We start from the raw sequence: 22500 nt of genomic DNA on the forward strand, positions 1-22500 counted from the left end.
GTGTGTGTGTGAGTGTGAGAGAGAGTGTGTGTGTGTGTGTGTGTGTGAGAGAGTGTGTGTGTGTGTGTGAGTGTGAGAGAGTGTGTGTGTGTGTGTGTGTGAGAGAGTGTGAGAGAGCGTTTGAGCGTGTGTGAGAGAGTGTGTGATTGTGCTAAAGTGTCAGAGTGAAAGTGTGTGCACCAGTAGTGTGTGTATGAGAGTGAGAATGAGAGTGTGTGTGTGTGTGAGAGTGTGCTAAAGTGTCAGTGTGTGAATGTATGAGTGTGTGTGAGTGCAACAGGAGTGTGTGTACGAGATTGAGATCGGAGTTCTGCAAGATTATATGTGAGACGACTCCATAAATAAAATGCTCTTAAGACATTTGTGAAAGAACCAAGACTCCAAATAAGACCCATTTAAAGAACATGAGGAAGAACCAAGACTCAAAACAACTCCTTTAGGGAATGAGGAAGAAGCATGAATTCCAAAATAACTAAAACCCAAAAAACTAAAACATCCCGAAGAACATAAAGAACCAAGACTCAAAATAAGAGCCACTCAAGAACGCATGACGGACCAAGACTCAAAAGTAGAAATTCTTAAGGAACATGAAGAACCAAGACTCAAAATGAGACCCATTTAAAGAACATGAGGAAGAACCAAGTCTCAAAACAACTCCTTTAGGGAATGAGGAAGAAGCATTAAGAAACTTAAGAAAGACTAGGAAAAAGAACCAGGACTCAAAATAACTTTTAGGGAATGAGACAAAAGCTAGAACTCCAAAATAACTAAAACCCAAAAGTAGAAACTTTAGGACTTTGATGAAGAACCAGAACTTCAACACCTTTAGGGAATAAGAAAGAAGCATGAACTCCAAAATAACTTAAATAAAAAAACTAAAACATCCCAAAGAACATTAAGAAGAAGACTCAAAATAAGACCCATTTAAAGAACATGAGGAAGAACCAAGACTCAAAACAACTCATTTATTAAATTAGAAAAAATCATTAAGAAACATTTTAAGACTATGAGAAAAAAAACAAGACTCAAAATAACTATTAGGGAATGAGACAAAAGCTAGAACTCCAAAATAACTAAAACCTAAAAAACTAAAACATCCCAAAGAACATTAAGAACGAAGACTCAAAATAAGACCCACCCAAAAAAGCATGACGGATCAAGACTCAAAATAAGACCCATGAGGAAGAACCAAGACTTAAAACAACTATTTTGAATGAGAAAGAGCCATGAATTACAAAATAACTAAAACCTCCAAAAGAACATGATGAAGAACCAAGACTCAAACTTAGACCCACCCAAAAACCCAGAGGAAGAACCTCTCGATGTTCTTGTTTGTGTCGTTTATGTAAATCAGTAGTTAATCACTGACCTTTAAAAGGCGGGGCTTATTAAATTGACATGGTACAATCAGGAAATCATGAGACGGAAGCTGTGCTGTGATTGGACAGTGATCTCACTAATTACAGCTCAGCTTTCCAGAAACAACACAGCAGCTCAGTGGCACAGTGTGTGTGTGTGTGTGTGTGTAGTGTGTAGTGTGTGTAGTGTGTGTGTGTGTTTAGAGGGATTCTCTGAATTGCTGCCCAGTACAATTAGAAGCTGCTTGTTTGGAGTGTGGAACCCAAATGCCTGGGGGCGGAGCCACAGCGTGTGATGAATTGCAACGACAGCACACACAGTCCCACCACACACACTCCGACCACACACACACACACACACTCTGGTCCAGGAGGCACAGCCTGAACGCCGGGTCATTGCCCCACACCGGGGTCCACCGGAGCACCTGAGCACCTGCCCTGAGCTGCTGAGGAGACAGAATCACTGCCGGCGTCACCTGCGCCTCCAGGTGCGCTCCCGTCCCAAACCCGGCGTCCAGACACTTATGATAAATACCACACACACCTCCCTCCAAACCACACATTAATAACCCCACACTATCCACTCCGCTCAGGAACGACCAGCTGATCCAGCAGACGCCCTAAAAAAACATCTCAACAGAGGCTTATAGACCTTCATGATTAATTATGTACAATTATGAATAAATACTGTACACTCAGTAGGGCTACACAATATACAGGGGTTGGACAATGAAACTGAAACACCTGTCATCATTTTAGTGTGTGATTTTAGGTTTCTTGGCTAAATTGGAGCAGCCTGGTGTTCGATCTTCATTAATTGCACATTATTGCACCAGTAAGAGCAGAGTGTGAAGGTTCAATTAGCAGGGTAAGATCACAGTTTACTCAAAATATTGCAATGCACACAACATTATGGGTGACATACCAGTGTTCAAAAGAGGACAAATTGTTGGTGCACGTCTTGCTGGAGCATCTGTGACCAAGACAGCAAGTCTTTGTGATGCATCAAGAGCAACGGTATCCAGGGTAATGTCAGCGAGATACCACCAAGAAGGACCGACCACATCCAACAGGATTAACTGTGGACGCTGTAAGAGGAAGTTGTCTGAAAGGGATGTTCGGGTGCTAACCCGGATTGTATCCAAAAAACATAAAACCACGGCTGATCAAATCACGCAGAATTCAATGTGCACCTCAACTCTCCTGTTTCCACCAGAACTGTCCGTCACCACAATCAATTACTGTGCTCTAAAACCAGGTGCTTCAGTTTCATTGTCCAACCCCTGTATATTTTAAGCATTGTCATCATCGTGAGGGTGCGAATCGCAGGACATGCAATGTCACTTAAGGCTAGTGCTGCGCAGTACGGCCAAAAAGAGATACACCAACAACTTTAACACAGCTTATTTTACAAAATATAAAAATATTTTAATAAATAGTTTCATAAACACTATACACAAACCTAAAATACTCAATGTTTAAGTATTCAAAGAGATATTTCTCAGAAGCTCTATTGCACAAGTTAGATACAAGTTTAATATCAATTTACTAACTTATATGTTATTCCTGAAGCCATTATTACAGGCATTACAATTAACTTTTCTTTTCAAAAAATACATTTAAATCATCCTTCAAACTACAGTATTAATATATTTAAAGTGTTGTAGTTTCTGCTGTATTTTACAGGGATAAAAACACTCATACAGTAGAAACAGCAGCAGGAGCTGTTCTGATTTCTCTGCAGGGCGGAGCTACACCAGCGTTTGACTCTCTTCTCTGATGGTTCTGTTCTGTACGGTGCTCCACAGCGCCCTCTAGCGGTATGGCTCTGAATTCATGGATAAAGTATATAAACACTGATGTGTTATTCGCACAAATAACACAGGAATGAACTGCATGCTGTTCCTAGCACTGTTAGTTATCTCCTATCTAACGAGACGGCGTCGCCGCCCGGCTTCAGCTCTGCTGTCTGTGGGCGGTGCCGAGCCGAGGTGGCCGGGGCCATGAATACTAATTGACGGGTTGATGTAGACACGGTGCTTTTCCTGATCGACTCGTTTTTCTGAATATAGAGAATATACCATAGTAGCTAATATTACCACCCCCAGTGGACAGTGCAGTTGGTGGTAACAGGCTTCATACACCTTTCACAAATTCAAGCACTTTTCTAGGCCCATTTTTAGGTTTATTCAGGACTTTTGAGCTGTTGCAAATACATATATATATATATATATGAACGTGAACCTTGCAACTCCAGGAAACACAAAACAGACTCCTTGTTGAATCAGTTGGAAGTTGTTTATTTTACTCGCTCGTCCTTTCTTTATAATGCTTTAGAATAATAAAGTTATAAAAAATAGTAATATAGCTGTAAAAAATATTTCAATAAATAAAAAATATATAATAATTATTTACTTATTTAGTCAGATAGTTATTGATCGTAAAGTAAATGCAGTTAGAATTTCAAAGCTTTTTAGCAGTTTCTCCAAAATTCCAGCACTTTTCAGGCCTGGAAAACAGAACATTAAAATTAAGCATTTTCCAGGATTTCAAGCACCAGTACGAACCCTGGGGGAATGATGGTGACCGGTGGCTTCTGGCTAGAATTGTCCATGTGAACAACGACTAGCGAATTGCACATTCAATTCAGGAGACCCCGCCCACATATCCCACAGGTCAGTGCAGCATTCTTAAGCCTCAATGGGACATGGCAAAAGTCATGGGACACTATACTAGCTCCTGCGTGATGGTGAATAGTGTATATATATATATATATATATATATTACAGCACAGAAACAAAGCCAGATCCCCCTCACACACACACACACACACACACACACACACACCGATCTGTTCAAAGCCCCTTATTTAAATCAGTAAACCCCACCCCCCTCACACACACCCACCCATACACACACTCAGCCCATCAGCACTTTGATCCTCTCCAACTTCCAAACATTTAAAATTAAAATCCTGCGCTGTAAAATCTGTGCATTAGAATTTAACAGGTGTTCGGGAGGAAGTTGTTAGAGAATTTGAGATTACGCTGGAACACACACTCCTGTCAGCGCAATTACCGCACCTCCCAAAGCCCTCCTGACTGCGCCGCACACCCTGGGATACCTGATCTGTTCACTTTGATGTGGGAAGGTAAAAAAGTTAAGAAACAAAGCAGCCGAGCCGCCAAACACGTGTTCCGTAAACAGCATTTAATATTGATGCTGCGCATCGCAGCCGCGCATCGCAGCCGCGCATAACACACGCGCTGATTACTGCAGCTGCCCCAATACAGCTCATCTAAACCCTTATGCTGCCTGCTAATGCACAACACACACACACACACACACACCTTTACTAATACACACACACACAGACTTACTGATACACACACTTCTACTAATACATATATATTTTGCCTTTGCTGATACACTTCTACTAATATATACACCTTTACTGATACACACACACTTACTTATACTGGCACACTTGCTTATATACACACCTTTTCTGATACACACATACACTAATACACACTTTCTACTAACACACACACCTTTACTAATATCTACACCTTTACTTAAATACACACACACACTTTTACCAATACACAGACACACACACTAATACACACACTTGCTGATGCACACAATTAATAAATCAAATAAAGTATAATACCACAAATTAAAAGGGAAAACGTCTCTACAACTAGGCTTAATCCCTGTCCAGGAAACTGACATACACTAACAACAGTGAAGCATGGGGGTGGTAGCATCAGCTAATAGTAAATGTGGCCACTTGTATATATTCTGTAATGGGATAACAGTATATAAACTGATCGTGAAGTGTTACCACCTGTTTAAGTTGTGAGGTGTTATCTTGCGAGTGATGTTAATTGAAAGGTTTTGTAAGACTTTTCTATGGGGTATTCTAACTGACTGGATGTATTGAATGTACCTGTTGTTAAATTGAACTAAAATAAATATAATCAGAGCTTCATGCAGCCACGTCTTTTTCAGATCTTTTGACTATTTGCTTATTAAAAGGATTATTTTAGGAATACTGTTTCATTGATTGAATTCTTATTTTGGTTAAAATAAACTGTTAACTCATTAAGCCATTGTGTGAGCGGTAAAGCTCTTACTTTCACTATTAAACATCATTTCCCTGAGTTCGATTGTTCTAGTGATGTTCCTCCACTCTCCTTCCACTGTTTAATAATGTGTTGGACAGTTTTTACCCTGATTTTAGTAGTTTCAGCTACGAACTCATTATTGATTAATGCTAATAAACTGATTTTTCTGAAACCGATGATCTTCTCTACGACCACAGAATCACAGTGTCTCTCCACACGGCTGTTTAACAAATAAGAAGCTACTCATATGTATAAACACACACTTACTATTACAAACACACTTACTAATACACACACACACACGCACACACGCATGTACAGTGGTCTGGAATGCAGCCCTGCAGACGGGAGTATTAATTACTGAGGGAAATCTGCATAGCTGTACTTAATGACTCACTAATTGACCCATTTATATTTGAACACAGCCCGAGTTAATGGAAGCAAACCAACAGGAAGGAGGAGAATCCTCCCAAAAACCACAGCCAAAACCAAGCCGTCCAAACTCACACACACACACACACACCCGTCCAACTATCCACAACCAGAGCCTGAAATAACATCACTACACACACACACACACGTTTACACTCATTACACTGTAATAATTCATATTCATATACAGTTATTACAGCTATCACACACAATTACCTGCACAGAAACGTTTCATTAAAACTAAGAATAAAGAATGAAGTTTTATTAAAGTTCATATTTTAAAGTGAGGTTCAAACCTTGAGGCAAATAATTCTATAAATATAACTTTATACAGAAAATAATATGCTCAAAAAACAGAGATTTACAGAGAGGGAGAGAGAGAGAGAGAAAAACAGAGAAAGAGAGAGAAATAGTGAGAGAGAAATAGAGAAATAGAGAGAGGCAAAGAGAGAGAAAAACCTTTTGACTTTTAACAAAAATTATAACCGAACCGTGTTATAATATGTAAAAGTCACTTTATGATCATCTCATCCATTAAAATCATCATCTAAAAACAAGATCAACACGTCACAAGATATTAATAAATAACATTACACGTTAAAATTGAGAACTGGAATTGAAAAGAGGGAAAGAAAAAGAGAGAGAAAGTGTAAGGAAGAGAGAGAAAGACAGAAAGAGAAAGAAATAGAGAGAGACAGAGAGAAAGAAAGAGAGAGAGAGAGAGAGAGAGAGAGAGGAGAGAAATAGTGAAAAAAGAAAGAGGGAGAGAGAGAGTGAAATAGAGAAAGAGACAAAGAGAAAGTGGGAGAGAGAGGGGAAAAATAGAGGGAGACAGAAATAGAGAAAAAGACAAAAATAGAGAGATAAAGAATAGATAGAAAAGAGAAATAAATAAAGAAGAGGAATAAAGAAAAAGAGAGAGATACTAAACTAAACCTACTATTAACGACTCCAGGCTCCAACATTAATAAAAGCATTGTGTTCAATATATTCAGTATATTGACTGTTTTTCATTCATTCATTTATTTATTTATTTATTTATTTATTTATTTATTTATTTATTTATTTATTTATTTATTTATTTATTTATTTGATAGATAGATAGATAGATAGATAGATAGATAGATAGATAGATAGATAGATAGATAGATAGATAGATAGATAGATAGATAGATAGATAGATAGATAGATAGACAGACAGATAGACAGACAGACACTTTATTGATCCCGAAGGAAATTTAGCAGCCAGTAGCAATTACACAACACAGTAGAAACAAACAATAAGTGTAGTACAATACACTTATTGAGGGATAAAATTCTAAATTGAGACTTAAAATATATATACATAAATATATAAATACAAAAAAACTATAGAAAGTGTGGAAGTAAACAGTCGTAGATATGAGGTAGTGCAGTAAAAGAATAAACTAAGTATAGGAGGTATTAGTAGATATGACTATTAAACATAAACATGTGCAAGTATTATATTTAAGTTAGGTGCGTAGTGTAGTGTCCAGGGGTGCAAATGTACAGGATGTACAGTAAAGTGACAAGTGTCCAGGAGTGCAAATAAACAGTATATACAGTAAAGAGGCAGAAGAGTCTCAGGGTGTAGATGTGTATGGTGTTTTTCCAGTACAGATAAAATATTTCTTTTGAAAAGTCCTATATATTGAAAAATATTACTCCCCAAAACAAGACATGATGTTTAAAGAGGGGGTCATAAACATTCGCATCACTGTTAACACAGTTAAGATGCCTTTAAAATGTACAGTTTCCTATTAATTACTGTATTCTATAACGCTATTAGACATATATACACTTTTATGTATGCAGACGCTCAGTGAGTTTAATCTATGAGTAAATATATTTCTGCAGATTCGACAAAATCTAAAATCTCTACTTATATAAGAATTTTACAGAAGAAGTAAAAATAAAATATTATATTACATTTACTTTTCCTGTTGCCAAGGTCAAACATTATACAAATATATATATGTGTGTGTGTGTGTGTGTGTGTGATGGAGGGAGGGCAGGAACAGCTCTTCTCTATAAAAGCAGCAGCTGTGTAAAACGAAGAGTGTGTGTGGTTTAGTTAAACTGTGTGTTAAGCAGAGCTCTCTCTCACACACACACACACACTCACACACTCTGAGTGAAGCATGACTTAAACCTCTTCAGCTGCTCTCCACCAGCTCCTCACCTCACACCGCTGCCCGCCTTGTGCCAGCGCCTGCGGGCACAGTGTGTGTGTGGCTGTGGCTGTCTGCTGCCAGGGGTGGGCGATTCCACCCGTCTCATTACCGATACAATATCCAGTAGGGCTGGGGCGACGCGTCGACATAATCGACGTCATCGATTACAAAAATACATCGATTTACATAACGTGCGTCGGCGCGTCGTAAACATGGCGGCGCCTGTGGAGAGCATTAGAGGTTAGATCGGGCCCAAAAATTCCAACTGGCTGTTTTCGGGCTGTTTTAATGAGCGAAATATGATCAGAATTATGTTAATTAACACGGTAACATAGAAGCATAGAACTATTATTTAATTAAAATGATTTTTAAGAACAGCTAAACACAGTTCTGCAGGTCAAACGCGGAGGAGTTCACGTGCGAGAGAGAGAGAGAGAGAGAGAGAGAGAGAGAGAGAGACACAGAGAGAGAGAGAGACACAGAGAGAGAGAGAGACACAGAGAGAGAGAGAGAGAAAGAGAGATTTGCTTGTTCTACTCACAGGTGAAGGTTCTCTTTGATCTCCTCGTGCTCATATTCTAGTCCCACACATAATTCTGCAGCTCCCTCAGTGTTTTCTGCCGTATTTTGCGGCTAGCGCGAGCGCTTACAACTGACACCGCGGACCGCGAGGTGCCGCCGCGTTTGTGCCGAATCCGACTCTCTGCTAAATCTGACTCCCGCTTCGCGGACAGAATCGGCACAACACCCCCGCTGTAGAACTGCGGTAGTGAAAACAGCGCTTATAAATAAATTAGTTTAGTTTCACTTTCAGTTTTCGTTATTTTCGTTATTTTTTTTTTAAATAAAAATATAATTAAAAAACAGACGCCTACATCTCGGACTATTTTCTGGAGCCCGGGTCGGATTTACGGGCGGGCCTCGGGTCATGTCGGGTTCGGGCAGAGAATCTAAGCTCTAGAGAGCTTGGACTCCGGAGAGCAATCTCCAGCTACAAAAAAACGCCAGCGGGCATCTAAAGTTTGGGAGCATTTCACGCAAAAGGGCAACAATGTGGTCCTCTGCCATATGTGCAAAAGGAGCACTTGAAGCGCAAACATCCAGGAGCACTATGTCAACAGGGTCACACAGTAAGTTACCGTTTACATCAGGGTCTCCGCGGGTGTCCTTAAAAAGACTTAAGACTGTCTACCAAAGGTTTTAAACCTGCCACAGGCAGAAATTATACATTTTTGGTTTATATTTATATATATAGTTTCCAGAAACAGTAGCATTATTCATAAGTTCAGGTGTTTAGCTAAGCTAGCTGCCTTAAGTTATTTTAGCTAGCGCCGTCGGCGCTGCGGTGTCACACCGTATTCTGTCACCGTCGGAATTTTGTGACCAGTGCTCACGGTTATGAGCGTTCATTGGCAAAACGGAAGCTTTCTATACCTACACCTTACCCTCAGCCCTAAACTGAACCGTTTTGGCCAGTCGGGGTAAACATTAGAAACGAACACGTTTCGAATCGGCCAGTGCACCGGTCTGCTGAGAACTACTTGCCAGTGGTCACAAAATCTAGCGGTCACAGAAAACAACACACGGTTGTGGTGTATGGGAGCTTATCCATTTTTAGCGTTATAGATCTAAACAACGTTCTGTACATGTAAGTGATTATAAGTGTGGGGTTTGGTTTAGTAGGCTTGTGTTGTTGTTGTTGTTGTTATTATATATAAATATAGTAATTTATCGTTTGCTTTAAAACGTAAAATAATAATTATTTAAATATGTTTCTCAATGAATAGATTAGTCGACTAATCGAAAAAAATAATCGTTAGAATAATCGTTTAAAAAATAATCGTTAGGGACAGCCCTAATATCCAGACTTGAATACTCAATACCAGCAGCGATTTCATACATTCATACTCTGTATTATATTATAACCATACTGTTTATACTGCTTATCGTTATACAATTACGATGATACAATATTATCACGATACTGTGATACTCTATATATATATATATATCACAATAAAATACGCTACGATACTTATCCTATGTTTGTACAATTTGTTTGGTTTTAAACACTCCGCCAGTTAAAATAGTTCCATTGCTGCTCTGTTTGTTTGTACCTGTGCTGTTTGGTTTGTAAGCGCTGCACGGTTGCTAGGTTACCTGTATGCTGCAGTGTAATACATGGAGAGCTTCACTTACAGTGCATTACCTGCTGATAATGTCACTCGTAGAAAGCCTCTCAGCCAATCACATTGCAGGATCAGAACTAACTGCGGTATAATATGCATTATATTATAGCCATACTATGTATCAGAGGTGGGAACCACAGGGCATCTCACAATAACGATTATATGATATTATCACGATACTCGATACATTACAATAAAATACTCTACGATACTTCACAGCATTTGTGTTACTAAAGAGGACAATGTACTCATAAATAAGCAATCAAATACGAAAAATTTTGGATTGTGGATAAAATTTAACTAGCGATATTCCTCACTGGTTTATTCTTGAACAGGTTTATTAACCCTGTTCATTTAATTATAGCGCCACCATGTGGAGAAATGAAGCAGTAACTTTAGCTAATGTCTAATGTCTAATGAGGGGGCGGGGCTTAGGAAGTTTAAAGCTCCTATGATTTAATAAACACATAAAAAATTGAAACTATATATATTTAAACAAAAAACATACAATATAGCACAATATTGATATATTGTCCCAACCTTGTTATTATAATTAATATAAATATATACGTATTCAGTACCAGTCAAAAGTTTGGACACACATTCAAATTCAATGCTTTTATTTTTTCCCTATATTGTAAATTAATACTGAAGCCACCCAGATTACAAAGAAGCACATAAGGAAAATTGTAGTTTCCATAGGTGGTCCTGATGAGTGCCAGTTTCATCATAACCCTTTTAATCGAACATTACTCAAATATTCACTATTCACTGTATACCTGTAACTCTACCTCTTCACTACTTTACTTTAACTGATGCTCTCAAACACTTTATTAAGAGACAAGAAATTCAAGTAATTAACTCTTGATGAGTTCAGCACAGCTGTTAACTGAAAGCCTGAATCCCAGGAGACTCTACCTCATAAAGCTGACTGAGAAAATCCAGCAGAGATGAATGTAAAATGTTGAAGGATGTAAAATATAAAACATAATCTGGTTGTTTAACACTTTTTTGTTTACTAAATCATTTCATATATTTTGTTTCCTAGTTTGGATGAGTTTAGTCTTATTCTACAATACCGAACTTTCTTAAAATAGTTAAAAAAACCCAAAACAAAACAAAACGCTAAATTTAAGGTGTGTCCAAACTTTTGACTGGTATTGTATATTGTAAAGCTGAAGTCACTAAAAATAGGCAGAATGTGATCTGGGTCCAGATCTAGACATTGTTATATGTATGAGGACCTGGACTGATAAACTATGGCCATGTAATGTATGTAAATGAGCTCCATTCTGATTGGTTGTGAACATAATTGTATATATAAACATATTGTACCTGTGATGTTTTGTCTCTTAGCTGCTGCTGCAGCTGCTGGAGTTCAGCCTGGAGCTGTGAAATCTGCTGGTCCCTCTGGTGCAGCTGCGCGGTGAGGCCCATGTCCCTCTGGCGCAGCTCATCCTCCCTGCGCAGTAAGGCTTGGTAGGACGCGCTCAGTTCAGTGTAGAGCTAAAGGAGGACAAAAAAAAGAGAGAGAGTCTGTTACAGATCATCAAACACCTTCAGACAGGAGAGTGTGACGATAAGGCATTTATGGACAATTTTAGCCAGAGGCCACCGGTCACCATCATCACCACCCACAGCACGGTCCACTGCAAACCAACCGGACCATGATTCAACTGATTCTGAGAGAACACATCTTCTGATCTGACCAGATTTCGGTCCTTTTGGTCCCAAACCATGATCTACACCAAGTAAGGTACATTACTGGTCAAAAGTTTTAGAGCTCCCAAATTTTAACCTTTATTTTTACCTAGGTTTTGGTGTTCAGACACTTTGAGTTTGTGACTGAAAATTGAGAAATAACGCACTAAACGAGTCACAGAAAAAACTTTGAAAGAGAGATTATTATAATTGTTTTCCACATTTAGTCACAGATCCTGACTGGAGAGCGATGACGCTGCAGTTTATAGAAACGGTAGGACTTTTTTAGGGTGTTTGTGTGGAAAGAGCTGTACAGTGCTGGAACTGTTATTTTTTTAGTAGGAGCTCAGTCAGTCCTTAGAGGAATGTTTAGTAAATATGCGCAGGTCAGTCTGTGGGAGGCACAGGTAACCAACGTAAGACGGATAAACACTTCAGAAATGAGGAGCGTTTTAATGTCTGTGTGCACAATTAGAACTGTAAATCATATATATCATGATATGGATTTTTTTATCACAATAAAGATATATATCATGATAAACCACATTTAAGTATGTTTTCAGTTATTCTTGGAAAAATATAACAAAATAGTATCATTATTGCTTACTTTTTTCCAACTTAATTTCAAAGTGACATTAAACCCAACTTTTACAAATGAGAATTACTACCTTTTAGTGCAGCAATATATATATATATCAAATAAATAAAAAAATCAGATGAGGTAGATGCAGTAGCTATTTTTTTCTAAATTATACAGATATTTAAATTGAGTTATCAAAATAAACTTAATTAACATTTTTCAAGTGTCCGTCAAATAACGCAAAGCAGCGTCACGTCGCAAAAAAAACACATTATGAATCTTTTTTTTGTGAAGATGACTTTATTATCATTTACATAAACCACGTTTATGCAAAGTGACCACGCCAATACATTCCATAGAAGCCTACTTTTTATATTTGCATGAATAATTGATGAAATTACTGTAGAAATAATATCCCCACGATATTTATCGTCATATCGCACAGCACTGATTCGAATTATCTGAATTAATCGTGAAATTTGCCCAGCGCTATACCAGAGCTTTTAAGGAAGCAAATGAAATAAAAGCCCAAAGTATATAGTATATTGTGAAAGTATATATTGTTAAATCAGAGAAGAATTAAAGCTCTGACAGGTGAAGAACTGCAGTAATAAAAGTTATTTATCAAATAAAGCTAGAATAATAATAAAGCAGATTATCTGGATCATACAGCACTGCACCTAGTGCACTACTGAACAATAGAGACGTGTGTTTTAAAAGCTTTGGATGAAAAACAGAAGAAAGAAGAGGGAAAAATGGGAACACGCTTATGAGGACAGATGTGAAGATCATCAGGATCACACACACACACAAAAAACCCACACATACACTCCAACACACACATGATTTTACTCAAATGACAGCAGCCAAACCATCCCGGTCCCCACAAACAGATAAATACACACACATGAGGCCCTGTGCCAGTGACCTGTGGGTTTGTGTTCAGCACTTTTGTTAGCAGGCGATCAGTGTGTGTGTGTGTGATTGGTGTGTGTGTGTGTGTGTGTGTGTGTGTGGTACCTTTTGGTAGGAGGCGGTGTGTGTGCAGTGGGCCTGCTCTTGGCTGCGCAGGACGTGCTGTGTGTCCAGGTTGAGTCCCTCCAGCTGCTGAATCAGCTCAGCCTGCTCTCCCGCATGTTCTACACTCTGCCTGTACAAAGCCTGTATCTCCACCAGCTCCCGCCTACACACACACACACACACACACACACACACACACACACTTAACCTATATAACCTACAGAATAGTATAACCTTATATACTGTGCATAATAGAGATTTAATGATATACAGCTCTAGAAAAAAATAAGAGAGCACTTAAAAATGTTGAGTTTCTTTGATTTTACCAAATTAAAAACCTCTGGAATATAATCAAGAGGAAGATGGATGATCACAAACCATCAAACCACCAAACTGAACTGCTTGAATTTTTGCACCAGGAGTAAAGCAGCATAAAGTTATCCAAAAGCAGTGTGTAAGACTGGTGGAGGAGAATGCATGAAAAAAAACTGTGATTAAAAACCAACCAGGATTATTCCACCAAATATTGATTATTTCTGAACTCTTAAAACTTTATGAATATGAACTTGTTTTCTTTGCATTATTTGAGGTCTGAAAGCTCTTTTTTTCTCATTTTCTGTAAATAAATGCTCTAAATGAGAATCTTTTTATTTGTAATTTGGGAGAAATGTCGTCTGTAGTTTATAGAATAAAACAACAATGTTCATTTTACTCAAACATAAACCTATAAATAGCAAAATCAGAGAAACTGATTCAGAAACTGAAGTGATCTCTCCTTTTTTTACAGAGCTGAATATATTAGTGCATTTAAAAAATAGTACATTATATTGTGTCAAAAAGCCAAAAATCAGTGTCTCTAAAAAAAATGTTATATTATATAAGAACAATTGGTACTTTTGGCAGCGTGGGCAGTGTGCCAAGTCCTGCTGGAAAATGAAATCTGCATCTTTATTAAAGTTGTCAGTAGCAGAGGGAAGCTGTAAGATATGAAGTGCTGTAAGATTTTGTGGGAAAACAAAACTGCACTGACTTTAGACTTGATAATAAAACCCAGTGGATCAACACCAGCAGATGACATGTCTTCTAATTGTGGAAATATACATATATACATATCTATATCTATATATATGTGTAGAGCGGTCGGTGTACCTGAGCTTCTGAAGCTGCTGCTCTCTCTCGGAGGATTGCTGCTCTACAGTACTGAGCTGAGAGGAGAGAGCAGCACTGCGGCCCTGAACCTCCAGAAGCTCCGCCCTCAACTTCACAAGCTCCTCCTGATGCTCCGCCCTCAACCTCACAAGCTCCTCCTGATGCCCCGCCCTCAACCTCACAAGCTCCTCCTGCAGCTCCTGCACAAACAACAAACAAATATAATAACCATATTTATTTAAAAGAAACTCATGTGCTGTACATTTGTGATTATAATAGCACTACTGAGGTAAATTCATGATTAGAATTGCACTGCTGAGGTAAATTCATGATTAGAATTGCACTGCTGAGGTAAATTCATGATTAGAATTGCACTACTGAGGTAAATGCATGAATAAAACAGTAAAGCTGCAGTAAATGTATGATTAGAGCAACACTGATAAGGTAAATGCATGATTTGAATAGCATAGCTGCGGTAAACGTATGATTACAGCAACACTGATAAGATGAGTGTATGATTAGAATAGAACTGCTAAGGGTAAATGTATGATTATAATATCACTGCTGAGGTGAATGTATGATGAGAATAGTAGTGTTGAGGTAAATGTGTGAGTAGAATTGTAGATTTATGATTAAAAGAGCATAGCTGAGGTAAATGTATGATTAGAATAGCACTGCTTAGGTAAATGTATGAGCAGAATAGAACTGTTATGGTAAATTTACGAGTAGAATATCACTGCTGAGGTAAATGTATGATTAGAATAGCACTGCTGAGGTAAATGTATGACTATTATTATGATTCATGGAGTATTGTGCTTTGTTTTTACGTCTTCTGGGTTATTAACAAGGTTGACTTTAAAATAAATATTTGTAAAATCATAGTTCTGTAGCTTCTTTTTTTATACTTTTTTAAATGTGTTTTTATCTGACTTAGGCTTCGTTTCATTTATTTATTTCTGTTTAAGAAAGTGGAAAAATGAGTGAAACCCTGAAAAAAAAAAGATAATTATTATTTAATATAGATTAAATTCATATAGATTCAGCACAACAGTACATTATTATTTGTTTAAACAGTTTAGAAGAAGTATGAAGTGATTGGAGAGAGTGTAGCCGTCGCAGAAAAAACAGTTTGAGTGCAGATTACAAAAGAAAATAAAAAAGAAAGAGAGAGAGAGTGTGTGTGTGTGTGTGTATAAGTGTGTGTGTGTGTGTGTAAGTGTGTGTGTGTGTGTGTGTGTGTGTGTGTGTGTGTGTGTGATGGGTCCGTCAGTAGTACATCACAGGACTGCAGCGTGCTAATGAGCTTCAGACAGACCCTTCCACCCTGCATCAAACACTCAGGCCACAGAGATCACACACACACACACACACACACACACACACACACATACTTGATAAAACAGCCTCTACATCTTTACTCTGATCAGAGGTCAGTCTGCTTTGCTTAATGATGTAATAAACCACGTCAAATAGCGTTACCAACCAAACAATTATGGGTGGAACAATATATCGATATTGCGATATATCGTATCGATTTTGTTTGCGATACATTATCGATACATGGTGTCAAATACGATTTTACGATATTTTAATGAAAGATAGACAGATAGATAGATGGATAGATAGACAGACAGACAGACAGACAGAAAGACAGAAAGACAGACAGATATTTTGGACATCCAACAGCGGGTATACACAGTACACAAAACTTACATAGGAAGGATAAAATAAAACAATACTAGATTATAATAGATTAGAACAGATTAGTTGTTCACACTATACACACACACACACTACACACACACTATACACACACTATACACACACACTACACACACACTACACACACACTACACACACACTACACACACACTAACTATACACACACTATACACACACTATACACACACTATACACACACTATACACACACTATACACACACTACACACACACACACACACTATACACACACTACACACACACACAGCAGAGGAGTCCAGCTGGTTTAGAAAAGAACAGAATCAGGTAATTACTCTCCACACACTGACTTATTCAAAACACCTACACCTCTGAGTGACTGAAACACACACACACACACACACACACACACACACACACACGTTTGGGAGGTAAAGCTCAGATCCTCAGTGATGTTCAGGAGGAGCTGCACTCATTCTGCTAATTAACCACACACACACACACACACGGGGGGATACACACTCCGCCACATCGGGGGGGTCACACACACACTCCCAGCTGAGTGGGGTGAGGGGATTCCCCCCCACTTCATACAAGTCATTATTTCCCCCCCCTCTGAACAGAGTTATCAATATTAAACACAAACCAGCAAAAGAAGAGCTCATCTGCATGATCAGCACAGAGAGAGAGTGTATTTAAGTGAAGCTGTGTGTGTGTGTGTGTAACTGCACCTGTATTCGGGCGGTGTGTGTGTGTGGTTCTGTGTGTGTAACTGCACCTGCGTGTGTGTGTGTGTGTAACTGCACCTGTATTCGGGCAGTGTGGTTCTGTGGTTGTGTGTGTGTGTGTGTGTGTGTGTGTGTGTGTAAGTGCACCTGTATTCGGGCGTTGTGGTTCTGTGGTTGTGTGTGTGTGTGTGTGTGTGTGTGTGTGTATAACTGCACCTGTATTCGGGCGGTGTGGTTCTGTGGTTGTGTGTGTGTGTGTGTGGGTGTGTGTGTGTGTGTAAGTGCACCTGTATTCGGGCGGTGTGGTTCTCCTGCTGCTGGTTCTGGTTCTGCTGGTTTGTGAGGAGCTCGTGCTGTAGAACACTGCAGCGCTCCTGCAGACTCCTCCCTCTCTCCTCACTCACCCTCTTACACTCCTCCACCTCCTGAGAGAGAGATTTATTCATTATTCATTCATTTCAGAAATAAATTCATCAATTAATGAGCTTTTATTGTATGTGCATGTGTGTGTGTGTGAACAGCATATATAGTTATTTTAATCACCTGTAAAGTAGATAAATATAGATCATACTACACTTCCTATAGTATGATATAATCTCCAGAGGCTTATTGATAGTGAACCTTTTAATCCGATGCGTCTCATCATCTGAGAAATATGATAAAGCTTGAATAGAAATCTTCACGATATAGGCGTGTAATATCAGGGATAAAGTATATAAAAATGCTGATCTGTAAGGGGTTACACAGCATGATAGATGATGCAGAACATTTTTTTTATTATTTAATGTATTTATGTTATAAGCGGAGATAAAAAAAAATGAACTTAAACATGCCGTTTGCCGCCTCTCTGCTGAACAAATACCCTACTAATGACCTAAAATAAAGCTTTTATCCAATAAAGTTTTAAACCAATACATTTCCATGACTTATCCATGACTTTAACGCAATCTTTTTAATGACCGTATGATTGTTAAAACATCAGTGCAGAAATGGACAATAAAACAACAAAATAAAATGTATTTTAATCTGATTAAAAAAATATTTAAGCAATGTAACACACAATATTTAATAATAATAAAATGTGTGTCAGATCCTGAGAGCTCCGTTGTGTAGACTAAATTTCCACGACAATTTTAAAATTTTCTGGGTATTTAATTTTTTAAAAAAACTAATCCTGGCCTGGAAATTGATCATTTGAATTTCCATTGCCTTTTTTATTAGGTTTTTTTGGACCATATGAACCCTGAAATAATATATTTGATCAAAAATTCAGTCATAACCCTAAAAATTGTCGTGGATAATAAATCTGAGTGTCCTGATTTGATCACCTGACTGGTCTCAGGTAGTAACGGGACAGAGTTCTGGGAGCAGGACAGTAGTGCTGTGTGAGTGAGAGGTGGTGATGGTGTGATGTGTACAGGTGTCTCCTCGGGATGCCTGTTCAGCTTCAGGCAGGTGAAGGTCACCTGTGCAGCAGCTACAGGACTGTTTAAGCTTTAATGATGTTAGCTTTAGCTCTAACGAGGACGCAGAACTCCCGAGGCCGTTAGATGGCATCACCACACACTCACTCACTCACCTGCACTTGTACCCCCCCCACACCCCCCCCCCCCCCCCCATCACTCACCTGTCCTCTATCAATTAATCATTTATCCCAGTCCCATCATCACATCACAATTACAGACAGGAGGAAGCCACATCTCCTCCGCCCCGGCTCACTATTAACTATTTATCCACACCGGTTTGTATTTTTCCCAGCAGCCTTTGCTCCGAGCTCTGTACACACCCCCCCCCCCTCTCTCTAAGTGATTGCAGGCCCGGGGGTATGCCCTGGGGGGGCGAGGCGGCCGGTGTCACTTCAGAACGAGGCGGCGGCTGGAAATCTGTCCGAACCTGAAGCTGCCGGCTCTTATCCGCCAGTCTGTGGCTCAGACCTGCCAGTTCCTTCTTCATCAGCCGGCACTCTTCCTCCACCTGCCACCGCCGCTGCCCCGCGCCGCCTAGCTCCTGCCGCTGCGCTGCCACATCCTGTTTAAAGAGTCACACACACACACACACATACACACACACACACAGACAGAAAGAAAGAGAGAGAGAGAGAGGAGAGAGAGAGAGATGGCTGTTAGAGAAGAGGAACCTGACAGGACCAGTCTGTTCCCGTCACTTCTGGCCGTATGTCTCGTGACGCCGTGGTGAGACCGGTACACGGGGTTCACACTCAGTTTAAAGGACACGAGTGAGCACTAGTAGAAATGGTAATAAAGTGCTGAGCAATTATTACTCCCTGTACTAATCACTAATCCCACAATAAACACTACAACTCTTATTCAATTACATCTTAATACAGATTCCCTTTAATGCAGTGCTTTATCATTTAATTTAATTCATTAATGTATTAATTTGGATTACTTTTTCTAATCTATATTATTTTAAGTTGTATTTATTCATCTATTCATTCTATTGAATAATATGTATTACTATTATTATAATTGTTTTTAACATTATTAATATTTATTCTAGTAGTACTAATATACTGTGTGTGTGTGTGTGTGTGTTTGTGTGTATAAATGTGTGTGTATGGGTACACACCATTAATATTTACACATGTGTACTGTAAATACAGTGCCCTCCATAATTATTGGCACCCCTGGTTAAGATGTGTTCTTTAGCTTCTCATAAATTGAGTTTTGTTCAAAATAATATAGGACCACGATGGGAAAAAAAGTAAAATACAACCTTTAACTCAAGTAAATTTTAAGGGGGAAATAAAATCCCTGACTAAGAAATAATTATTCTTCATAAAATCACCTGTTCCACAATTATTGGCACCCCTAACAATTCTTAGGAAATAAATTTAATAAAAGTATTTCTGTCACTTCTACAGTAGTTTACGAAGTTGATCAGAGTATGTAGGAACATTTAATTAGTAATTCACAACTTCCTGTTTCCCTGGGGTATAAATATGACGTGACACAGAGGCCATTTATCTTCAACATGGGAAAGACAAAGGAACATACCATTCAAGTGAGGCAGATGTGTGTTGACCTTCACAAGTCAGGCAATGGCTACAAGAAAATCGCTACTCGCCTACACCTGTCCATATCTACTGTCAGAGGAATTATTAAGAAGTTTAAAACAACTGGAACAGTGGTAAACAAGCCTGGACGAGGACGCAAGTTTATTTTGCCACCACGCACAGTGAGGAGGATGATAAGAGAAATAAAAAGTTCTCCAAAGCTCACTGTTACAGAATTGCAACAAATGGTAGCTTCTTGGGGTCACAAAGTCTCCAAAACAACCATCAGGCGCTATCTACATGCCAACAAGCTGTTTGGGAGGCATGCACGGAAGAAACCATTTCTCACTCACAATCATAAACGCAAACGTTTGGAGTTTGCTAAGCGGTACTGGGACTTCAACTGGGACCGTGTGCTTTGGTCAGATGAAACAAAGATAGAGCTTTTTGGCAACAAATGCTCTAAGTGGGTCTGGCGTAACACAAGAGCTGAGTATGCAGAAAAGCACCTCATGCCCACTGTGAAAGGTTGTATTTTACTCTTTTTTTCCATCGTGGTCCTATATTATTTTGAACAAAACTCAATTTATGAGAAGCTAAAGAACACATCTTAACCAGGGGTGCCAATAATTATGGAGGGCACTGTATGTCTGTATTCATAGATATACATATAATGTGTGTTTATTAATATCGGTCACACTTGGCCCAGTTCTGGTGGGTAAAAAGATTTTGATATTTTTTTCTTGTATTAAAAGAAAGAAAGAAAGAAAGAAAGAACACTACATTTTAAGGACACTAGATTTTAAGGGGGCACAAGCAGGAGTGACATGTAGTTAAACAGAATCTAGGGATATGTATACCTGACCAAACTCCACCCACCAACTGTTTCCAAACTCCACCCACCAACTGTTTCCAAACTCCACCCACCAACTGTTTCCAAACTCCACCCACCAACTGTTTCCAAACCCCACCCACCAACTGTTTCCAAACTCCACCCACCAACTGTTTCCAAACCCCACCCACCAACTGTTTCCAAACTCCACCCACCAACTGTTTCCAAACTCCACCCACCAACTGTTTCCAAACTCCACCCACCAACTGTTTCCAAACCCCACTCACCAACTGTTTCCAAACTCCACCCACCAACTGTTTCCAAACCCCACCCACCAACTGTTTCAAACCCCACCCACTCAACCTGACCAAACACCGCTTACCAACTTCACCAAACCCAACCCACCAACTGTTTCCAAACTCCACCCACCAACTGTTTCCAAACTCCACCCACCAACTGTTTCCAAACTCCACCCACCAACTGTTTCCAAACTCCACCCACCAACTGTTTCCAAACCCCACCCACCAACTGTTTCCAAACCCCACCCACCAACTGTTTCCAAACCCCACCCACCAACTGTTTCCAAACTCCACCCACCAACTGTTTCCAAACTCCACCCACCAACTGTTTCCAAACTCCACCCACCAACTGTTTCCAAACCCCACTCACCAACTGTTTCCAAACTCCACCCACCAACTGTTTCCAAACTCCACCCACCAACTGTTTCCAAACCCCACCCACCAACTGTTTCCAAACTCCACCCACCAACTGTTTCCAAACCCCACTCACCAACTGTTTCCAAACCCCACCCACCAACTGTTTCCAAACCCCACCCACCAACTGTTTCCAAACTCCACCCACCAACTGTTTCCAAACTCCACCCACCAACTGTTTCCAAACTCCACCCACCAACTGTTTCCAAACTCCACCCACCAACTGTTTCCAAACCCCACCCACCAACTTTATCAAACCCCACCCACCAACTTCACTAAATCCCACCCACCAACTGTTTCAAACCCCACCCACTCAACCTGACCAAACACCACTTACCAACTTCACCAAACCCCACCCACCAACTTTACCAAACCCCACCCACCAACTTTATCAAACCCCACCCACCAACTTCACTAAATCCCACCCACCAACTGTTTCAAACCCCACCCACTCAACCTGACCAAACACCGCTTACCAACTTCACCAAACCCAACCCACCAACTTTACCAACCCCCACCCACCAAATGTTTCCAAACTCCACCCACCAAAATTTACCAAACCCCGCCCACCTCCAGCAGCAGAGTGTGATCAGACTGATTCAGCTTTAACTAGGAGCTCTGGCTCAGTCCGAGACGACGAGTCAGCTTTCTGAGAAAATATGAGCAGCGCTATCACCCATTAGCAAATTATCTTCTGATATTAGCACACACACACACTCACACACACACTCACACACACACTCACACACACACTC

At 39.5% G+C, this 22500-nt stretch overlaps 1 protein-coding gene across 2 annotated transcripts in view; it reads right to left on the reverse strand.

The window, feature by feature from the left end:
* The window catches only part of cntln (centlein, centrosomal protein), a 165497-nt gene that overhangs the window by 122099 nt on the left and 20898 nt on the right, over positions 1-22500 (reverse strand). For both annotated transcript variants that reach the window (XM_049481477.1, XM_049481476.1), the window contains exons 5-9: positions 19078-19212; positions 17472-17609; positions 14758-14957; positions 13609-13771; positions 11643-11813 (exon numbers count right to left, since the gene is read on the reverse strand). In XM_049481477.1, the coding sequence (XP_049337434.1) occupies positions 11643-11813; positions 13609-13771; positions 14758-14957; positions 17472-17609; positions 19078-19212 (807 nt within the window). The remainder of the gene's footprint in view (positions 1-11642; positions 11814-13608; positions 13772-14757; positions 14958-17471; positions 17610-19077; positions 19213-22500) is intronic.

This window comes from Astyanax mexicanus, chromosome 7, assembly GCF_023375975.1.
Source record: "Astyanax mexicanus isolate ESR-SI-001 chromosome 7, AstMex3_surface, whole genome shotgun sequence".
Classification (NCBI taxonomy): domain Eukaryota; kingdom Metazoa; phylum Chordata; class Actinopteri; order Characiformes; family Acestrorhamphidae; genus Astyanax; species Astyanax mexicanus.